General features: G+C 39.1%; 1 protein-coding gene across 1 annotated transcript; it reads right to left on the reverse strand.

Annotated features, from left to right (window-relative positions):
- Nucleotides 1-1,260: 1,260 nt before the first annotated feature.
- On the reverse strand, nt 1,261-6,952 carry cpb1 (carboxypeptidase B1 (tissue)). The gene is made up of 11 exons (XM_008396169.3): nt 6,824-6,952; nt 5,707-5,782; nt 5,327-5,451; nt 5,117-5,216; nt 4,923-5,024; nt 4,724-4,828; nt 4,508-4,618; nt 4,321-4,411; nt 3,522-3,724; nt 1,842-1,926; nt 1,261-1,624 (listed from the first exon to the last, which is right to left on the reverse strand). Exons 1-11 carry the CDS (start codon nt 6,886-6,888, stop codon nt 1,437-1,439), a joined length of 1,251 nt encoding a protein of 416 aa, XP_008394391.2. The 5' UTR covers nt 6,889-6,952; the 3' UTR covers nt 1,261-1,436.
- Nucleotides 6,953-9,282: the final 2,330 nt, after the last annotated feature.

Consider the following 9,282-nt stretch of genomic DNA (forward strand, 5'->3'; position numbering starts at 1 on the left):
TTTGTCGCCATCTTGTGGTTAAAAAACATACACCGCCGTAAAGCATTTTCAGTTGAGGCGAATTTTTAATGGTTTCTACAGACCTCTTTATAGAAAAACCTTTACAGTTTGGCTTAGCTGACAAACGGCCCATGGTTGGTGCGACATTATGATCCATTAAAAGTCAGAATCCTTTCATCTGCAGAAATACTATGATGACTCGACAATTATCGAGTGTTGGAGGGGAAAAAGAGACTGAACAGCAATGTTGTAGAAAGGACAGAACAGACTTTATTTCTTGAGAAATGTAGGTCCTTCAGTGTTTGCAGCAAAACATGGCACATATTCAATAAGTCAATGTGGAGAGAGGAAAATCTGATCTGCAGACATCTGTTGCAGCATCAGAGCAGGAACAAGCAGACAGGGAAGGCTTTTCTCCTTCGTTCTCAGCCCTTTTTTGAGTGGATTGTCCATGAAGTTAAAAACATTGTGGAAAACTCTGAGCATCACATCTCAGTAACTCAGCAAAAATAATCATTTCAGTTGGATGCTTGATTCATTTAGAGGCTGAATAAAGAATTACTGGACCTAAATGAATTATTCGTATGAGTAAATTAACATTACCCTGAATGCACTATTGTCAGAGACTATGTATTCTGTTAAGACTCCTTACATACATATCTTTATTTAGTTGTGAAGTATACCAATGAAACATTTTGTACGCATTTTATTATTTTGGCCTGTTGTGTGACTTCTTTAGTGCCTGCAACTGTTATACTTAATAGGACGAAGTCCTTCTCTAGTGCCCTTTTAATGCTGGCTGGTCAATTTCAGAAAACTCAGGTTTGTTATCTGTTTTCTTCTTGAACAGTGGATGTGTTGCGTTATGTGTTGGCGATTCTATTGTGTTTTTTTTTTTTATATATAAATAAATATGCTCCAAATCGATTTCCCAATAGGGGTGATAAAATTACCATTGACCATTGGTTATGTTCAGGCAGATGCTTGGCAGAGCAGAGACGCTGCCACAGAGAGCTCTGCGTTTGTCACCTACTGTGCTGCTGGACTGAAAACCTCAAGAACAGATAAACATCGTCTATTGGAACAAGGCCATCTGAATAAGACGGTTTGAATCTAAAAAATAACACAAAACATGATAGTTTTTCTGATGTGCCAATATTACACACACTACAATTTATTGAGTTGTTCTGTTGTTTATATCTTTCAACATTGAAAAGGGCTTAGGATAAATATATATATATAAAAAATTGATTCAGCATGTTAGGATGGATCATTGATTTTATTGTTTGCACTCATCTCGACATTCTGTCAAATGCAGTGAGAAAACATGGCGGGAGATGGTCGTTTCCATGGAAACAGGGCAGAAGATTGGTTAGAGGTTGTAAGGGCTGCTGTAGTGAAGCTACAGGGGGCAGGGGTCCTGGCTACCGCACTTTTTAATAGAGGTTCTTCTGCACGTGGGCGGCGATGTACTTGACGGCCAGCATGGTCTCCTCACATGTGGGTTTGATCTGAGACTCGGGCAGCAGGAAGCCATAATAACCAGTGTCGCGCAGCTCAAAGGTGTAGGAATATTTTACTCCCAGGTCATAGGCCCAGTCGTCAGAGCCTCCTGCAGCGGGGTCTGAGGGTAAATAAAGAGTGGGAAAGTTACACAGCGCAACATACGCTGATGTAAAGTGATAGGTAGTCATTTGTTGTCTCTGGAAGGTCCCTCCTCTTAGATGACATACAGGCTTACTGACCAAGTCATCATGCAGATTGTCTGAGGTGTAAACTATTTATCAAATACTCCACTTCCCTCAAAGACCAATAAATATTTGTTGGCTGTATATACTCACAGATAGTGGCAGCTCCTGGTCCGCTGGTGTAACGGGTACCATACAGGCTAGTCAGAGCAGCACTGGCTCCTTCAGCAACCTTCAACTATAGAGATAGGAATAAAAGGCAAAGAGTGTTTTTTAAAAGAGCTGGTCATAAAAGACAAAAATCTATATCTACAATTGCTAAAAACTGGGAAACCCTGTAGGTTTTTCTAATCGTGTTTGAATTTAAGAATCCTTAATGTCAATTTTCATAGAAAGAATATTGCAAAACTCAGCCAGAACACCTTTCAAAATGTAAAAAAAGAAGAAAATAATAAATAAATAAATCAGGACACCTCCTCATTTATTCACGTCTACAACAAAATCAAACATCACCTTAGAGAGGGAACTGGTTAGAACACCACTGAGGTTTTCCTTGTTTAATTCTCAGACATTTGGTTTGGTTGTTGAAGAACATAATGGTAAGCTTAAAAGATCTTTCTGAGGCCTTCAGAAAGATTATTGCGGCAGCTTTTGTCTGGTAGCAGATTTAAGGAGGCCCCAAAATATTTTTATTTACTTATTCCACCATCCAGAAAATAGTCAGGACTTTGAAAGCAATTTCTAAGACACCCAGTATGAGCAGCTAGTGGATGCTAAAAGACGCACTAGCATGACAATACCTTCAGCAGGCTCTTGCTACTGTCGATATAAAAATCTAGGTTGTGATCTTGATATTAATATTAATAGTGGGATTACTTGAAATTGGCTTTTCATGCATGAAACCCCTCAAACATCTCATAATGTTTTTCCAGAGATGGATACAAAAGATTGTCATGACAATTTAAACATCTTAATGAAAAGAACTTGATATGTTTAATGGAGGTGTCTTAATCTTTTTCTATGACTGCGTCTGTTTATAGTGTGATACATCTGCTCATATGGTTTCTTGGCATCTGACAGCACGTGAATGCATTTGAAACACAGGATTTTCCTTCATTTTGCTGACGTGAACCACCATAAGTTACCTCTCACAATTGGGGAATTTTGTCTTCCTTGAACAAGATCCAAACAGCAATTCCCCTTTAAAATACACAGCTTTACCCCCTTGTTGCATCCATACATCCTCTGCACTTGTTTAAACAAAAACATTTTTTGCAATGTTTCTCTGAAAAACTGCAAAAAAAAGCTTAAGTGAGTTGCTTGACGGAAATGAAACCCCCTCAGAGAAATACATGAGCAGGAAATGATATTTCCAAGGGAACACATGAGTTATGGTGGATCCCCGGAGCTCTTTTGTTCGGTAAAGTGTCTGCGGAAAGCCTAAATCACAAGTGAGCAACAGAGGGGGCAGAGCTGGAGAGCAGTGGTGTGAGCTCTAACTGTGCAGCCCCTGGATGCCCCGGTGAGAGGTGAAAGAGCCATGAGAATGAGGCATGTGAGTGGGGAGTAAATGGTTTTCAGCAGCTAAATGTGGCCTGTAGATAAGAGTCACACTGTGATGGCGCTGGGTTGAGTTCACAGTTAAGCTTTTCCGAAACACATTAGGAGACATTACGAGAAGTTGTATCCACTCAGGTTTTGCCGTGTCTACTTCTCTTGAAAATGTTTTTTTTTTTCATATATGTTTCATGGATTGTTTTATTCCTAAAAATCAGACTCTTCCACACATCACCCCACGATTAAGAGTGCAACGTTTAGTCTCCACGGACTCACCAGCTCACTGTGGTCTGCAGCCAAGCCATAGGTGTAGGAGTAAGGGAAGAGCAGCAGCTGGGAGTATGAGTGAATGGTGAGGTAGGCCTTGATGGTGGACTTGTTGTTGCGGATGAAGTTGGCGACATTCTTTGATTCGATCTCTGACTCAGGGGTGCTGCCGCAGAAAGTTTCACTGCAAGGGTTGCTGGAAGCGCCAATGGCTGAGAAAAACAGAGGAAAGCCTTCAATTATGACATCAAAAGAGTTTATTTAAAATGTCACATTTTCAAACACTGAAAAAAAAGACCTTTTTTCTCCTCACTTGCTACCACTAAACTAGACTATACTGTTCAAGTTTTAGGTTAGGTAGGATTGTAATACTTTTGGTCATAGCAGACCTATGGCAAGAAATATTTAGTCTAATTGACTGCTAGTAAAATAAATGTACATTTTTATACTAGTATGTAAGTGTCTAATTCTGTCATGATTTTGTTTTATCTTTACTCTTTTTGGCATCAACCTATAGTTTGTTTGATTTAGTTTATCGCATAAGATTTAAGTTTGTTCTCTTTCAAAAGCAGTCTTTAGCTCAGCTTGTGTGCAATTGGATGATAAATAACATAAAAAGCAGAGATGTGGTCTCTTTTGTAGCATGCACATTTATAGAAGTTTTGTGTCTGTCAGACACGTCAAAACTCTGGATATTACAGCATCTGTTGCAAAGATTTGAACATTTTCTTGACTTATTTATTTCTTTTAGATGTGAAATAAACTTGCTAGATTTTCCATTAAGATTCAACTCCATTTTTGCACTTACTGCACCAGCCAGCGTCAAAGTTCCTGTTGGGATCAGTTCCCATGCAAGATGAGCCAGAGTTCCTGGAACGAGTCTTTCTCCACATCCTGTCCTGTTATTCCCAAGAAGATAGAAGCACATCCGAAAACTAACACCAGGCTTAATTTATGTTTGACTGAAACGTGAGGTTTTATATCCCAAAACTTACGTTCGTGTGAGTGAACACGTAGCCATCGATGTTAAAGACGGGCAGAACGTAGACATCCATGTCGTTGAGCAGGCTGGTCATGGCAGAATCACTGCCGTAGGTAGTGACGGCCTGAGGATTTTTTGAGGAAAAAAAAAAGAGAAAAGAAACAGTTTAATCAGACAACGTTCATACAGAAAATAATGTTTGTAACCTACGTGTCGGTTTCTTACTTACCTCATTGACAAACCACTGACAGAAAGCAGGAGAAATCCACTCTCTAGCATGGATGCCACAGTCAATGAAGATAGCGGGTTTAGGTGAGGCGGATGACTTGCCAACCTGTGGTTGTTTGATTAGATTAAGACATTGAACAGTAAAGTAAAATTCATGGACAGGTGGGAGCATTTGCTCTTTCTGGGTGAAGCCGACATACCTTGAGGAGAACCATTGAACGCCCCTCATAAGTGTTTCCAATGATCTGCTTGCTCAGCAGGGAGGGGTTGGAGGAGGTGATGGTGTCGGCCCATGCCTCAATCTGAAACAAACAAGACAAATACATAAATTAAGTCTGACGTGCAACCAGAGGCTGGTGTTATTTTCGTGATGGATGTCGTTTTCCTCTCGTACTTCACTCCAGGTGTTGTACTTGGTGTAGCTGTGAGCTCTGGGAGAGGCACCGCTGTCAGCCTGGCCGTCGACAGCAGACTGAAAGTCATCGATGAGAATCCTGAGCAGCGATGATAGAACAGTAAGTGTAAGTAGAATCATAAAAATGATGTTTTCAAAACTACACGTGCAGAAATGTGCACTTACGTAAAAACGTTATCAGTGACTTACTCATGTGCAACGCCACCCTGCTCCAACGTGATGTACACCATGTCGAGGTACCTGGCAGGCACGTGGATGTCCACACTGATGTCGATAGTCACCAGATCCTCACTGTCGGGGCTCCAGAAGTCGAGCTGCAGGTGGCAGCAGAGTCCAACGTTTGTCAATTGAAATGTTCAACCACAAGCTCTTTAAAAAAGCTTTTAATATCGACTAAAACAGTAATGTCAATTTCCCTATTTGTTTTAAACAAAAAAGCACTTTGAAGTATATCTACACAGGCTTTAAAATTATTGGTCGTGTGTCACTTTTTTTCACTTGTCAGCATCAACAAATCTGAAGCCTTTCAATAGAACAGCAGTGTAGAGTGAGTGGCTATGGTGGTAGACCTCAATGCTCTTAGCCAGATCCTTAATGAGGGTCACGTGTGCATCCAGGGTCGGCTTCAGTCGGAAGACTTTGTCTCTGAGAAAGAACAAAGAAAGCGATTTAAATAAAGAAAACGTCATGGACATTTGTCGTTAGTTTTTTTTTGTGTACTCGTGTAAAAAGATGCAAAAATAAAGCTGAGCAATCTTTACTATTTTCTGTAGACCGAGCCAAAGAAATTGAAGCACATTGTGTGTTTGCGACAAGTTTCAATTAATTAAGTGCAAAAAGTACAATCAGGGGCTTTTTACAGTATATTTTCTAATTATTATTGATGGTTGAAAAATTCAATGCTCCATATGAAATTGCAAAACAAATACCAGAGAAGTTTTTTGCTATTCCTTTCTTCTAAAAAAAGCACTAAACACACAATCACTACCCCAACAAAGCCAATTCTATGAAAACTGATGTTTTTTAGTATGAAACTTTATGAGTTAACTATACGTACCAAGTACCAATGTAATTGACTTACTGAAATGTTGGACCTACTAAGTAAATTAGGTTAGCAACTTGTATTATTATGGCATCGGTATATCATAGATTCGTCCTGTTAAGTTTTAATTAAACCATGTATTTTAGACTTTAAGACCTGAAATACATTGAAATAGACATTTTACTTACCTTGACTTACTTCCCTAGATAGTGAGACATATTTCTATATCAAAATATTCCACTGACAAACGCAATCCCAAACACTCTTCAAATAGAAACAACTGAGTATATGGCAAAAATCAGATAATAAAATGTAAAAAATTATCAGTGTATAAATGGAGAAATACTGTTTAAGACTGAATATTGCAGTAACACCTGGCTACACGAGGAAAAGAAATATTAAGAGAAATGTGTTTCAAAACGTTTGTGTGGTGCCGAACGTTAATGTGAGAACGCAGACAGATTGCAGACTTAGACCTGATTCTCACGGCTTCCTTGCTAACACACTGTAAGTTTAACTCTACAATGCTTTACCTCACAGCAATGACAAAAGCGCAGAGGCATAACTGGCACGACCACTTCTGGCATTCATCTAAAATTCACAGCAAAGCGTTTGCGTCTACTTTGATAAAATGAAAACTTTACCCCTCAAAGCGAGTGACTTCAGCCACGGCGACAGCCACAAATCCGAAAAACAACAAGAGCTTCATGTTGGCAATGAAGCTGACCCTACCTGCAGACGGCACTTATAGCCTTCAGCCCTTCACCCATCCACCAATCCAAATGCAAGATGCGTCCCTATCATACATCCTCCCTGAAAGTTCCCATACTGCGTGCACCTGTTGACTTATTTTTGCCAATTCCCCTAGTAAATGATTAATAGTTCTTTATGGAAACTTCAACCAAGGTCACTTGACATATTCTACTCCAAATAGCAACAATATCTTAATTTCATGCTATTTATAGTTGCTTCAGTATTGTAAGCACTGAGTAATCAATGGTGTCTGTTTCCAGGAAATGTAAAATATGAATATAGCACTTAGGTCTTGGAAAATCCACTTCTGAGGAATTAAACAAAAGAAATTGTAATTATATTTAAATATGGAGAATGTATATGGACTTTTCATTTTTGAATATGTTGATGGCAAATTTAGAAAAAAAAAAGCAACCTTTTAACAAGAAGAGCAAGACTTGTCAATACCACATAATACACAGTCTTAGTCAATCAGACATCATGGATAAAATTACACTAAAAATGCAACAGATCTCCATTTTTTTGTGCAGCTGCTGACAGAACATGCAGGAATAGATCACAAAACTTGGTCCCTGTTGTAAATTACACCAATATACACACCAAACGAGACATGTGGCTTTGAGGAAGCTCCTAACTCTGCGATATGTCTGTGTAGGTCTACTCCAGGATGTTAGAACATTTGGAGATTGTCCTCCTGTGTGTTGATGGCTGTCTCTTCGTTTTGTCTGGGTTGGTTCTGTGGTGGATACGTGACCTACCAATGGAATTAGACACCATTTAAAAGACAAAAATAAAAGAATGAACATCCACAGCTAAATAACTAACGTAGAACAGCAGTTCATTAAAGCTGCAGTATGTAATTGACATATTTGTTAAAACTGTCACTATGTTGTATCAGTACAGTATGAGACAGATCATTTGGAAAAAAAAAAAATCTGGTTCCTCTGCCTTCTCCTATTGCTCTCAGTGCTAACCAGAAACAATCAATAGTAGCCAGGAGAAGGATCTTGGCAATGTCAATCATGCTTATGTATGCACTGCTGATGTTCCTCTTAACCAAAGGAGGTGTTTCTGTCACAATTAAGCCTGATAATATTCTAATAAACCCAAAGTTATTTATACTCCAGGCAGATTTAGGCTTAATGTAATATTTTAAGTTAGCCAATATGTTTTTCCTAACATGCAGTAATATCAAATATTTTGGAGTAACCCAGCCAGAAATGCAACTTGATTCCGACAGTGTTGGTGGTTGTCTCTAGAGGTCATTGAGCGAGAGGCTTGGTATACCCTGAACAGGTCACCACACTCAATATACAGAGACCAGTTGACCTATTGTTTATTTTTGGACTGTGAGAGGAAACAGGTAGAATATGGAAACTTTACACAGAAAGATAACAGGCCAGGATATGAACCCAGGATCTTCAAAGTGTTGTATTGTATTGCACATACAACACAGTTGTAATGTATGTGCATAATGTCAAATCTTTGAGTAGCAAATGTAAGTCTTTGTAAATCAACAAAAATAAAAATAATCATGAAAATAAAATACATTCAACAATTGAATGAATAAAATAAAATCAATGATTAAATGTCAATATGAAGAATTCACATACCTGTCATAGCCGGAGAAAAAGTCAAAGTCGCCGCTGCTTTAGCTTAGAGCTGGAGAAGGGCTGACTGTAGAAACAAATAGGAGTTTACACCACTGGGACAGCCGGATCACATGATGCTTTCTGCTTTCATCCCCTGCTGCCAATATGGCTCCTCAGACCTTCTGCTAATACCAGCAGTAACATTTGATTCTGCAATACAGATTTAATAAAGCCAGGAGCAAGATTGCTCGGCTAAAATCTTCTGTTGCCATCTTGTGGGCAAAAACAAATGCAACAGCATAACAGTTGATGTAGCTTTGACAGATGGCTCTTAGAAGTAAGATAAAAGTACTAATATCTTATAAACTGAGTTGTAGCAAACAAATGCATGCAATTGTGGTTATTTTACAGCACAGCTGACAAAAATACAAAGACTCGCTAAAAACGTAGAATATTTCATTTTGTTAAAATAGATCAACATAGATCACATTAATGCCAGCGTGATTTGTGGCAGTGTATGTGAACTCCCTACAGATCACTGGCTCATTTTCCAGACTGAGGCAGATGCTTCACAGGGCAGAGATGCTGCCAAAACGGTGCTTTATGGTTGTCACCTACTGTGCTGCTGGACTAAGAGCCTTAAAGACAAACACCCCCAGGCATCAGACCTCCACCACTGGAATGGCTCCATCTGTGTTAGGTGTGATTTGGCAGAAAACAATTGTCAGTTGGAAGGGTGGGAATACTTTTATCTGGGA

The sequence above is a fragment of the Poecilia reticulata genome, chromosome 20, assembly GCF_904066995.2.
Source record: "Poecilia reticulata chromosome 20, P_reticulata-male-v2, whole genome shotgun sequence".
Classification (NCBI taxonomy): Eukaryota; Metazoa; Chordata; class Actinopteri; order Cyprinodontiformes; family Poeciliidae; genus Poecilia; species Poecilia reticulata.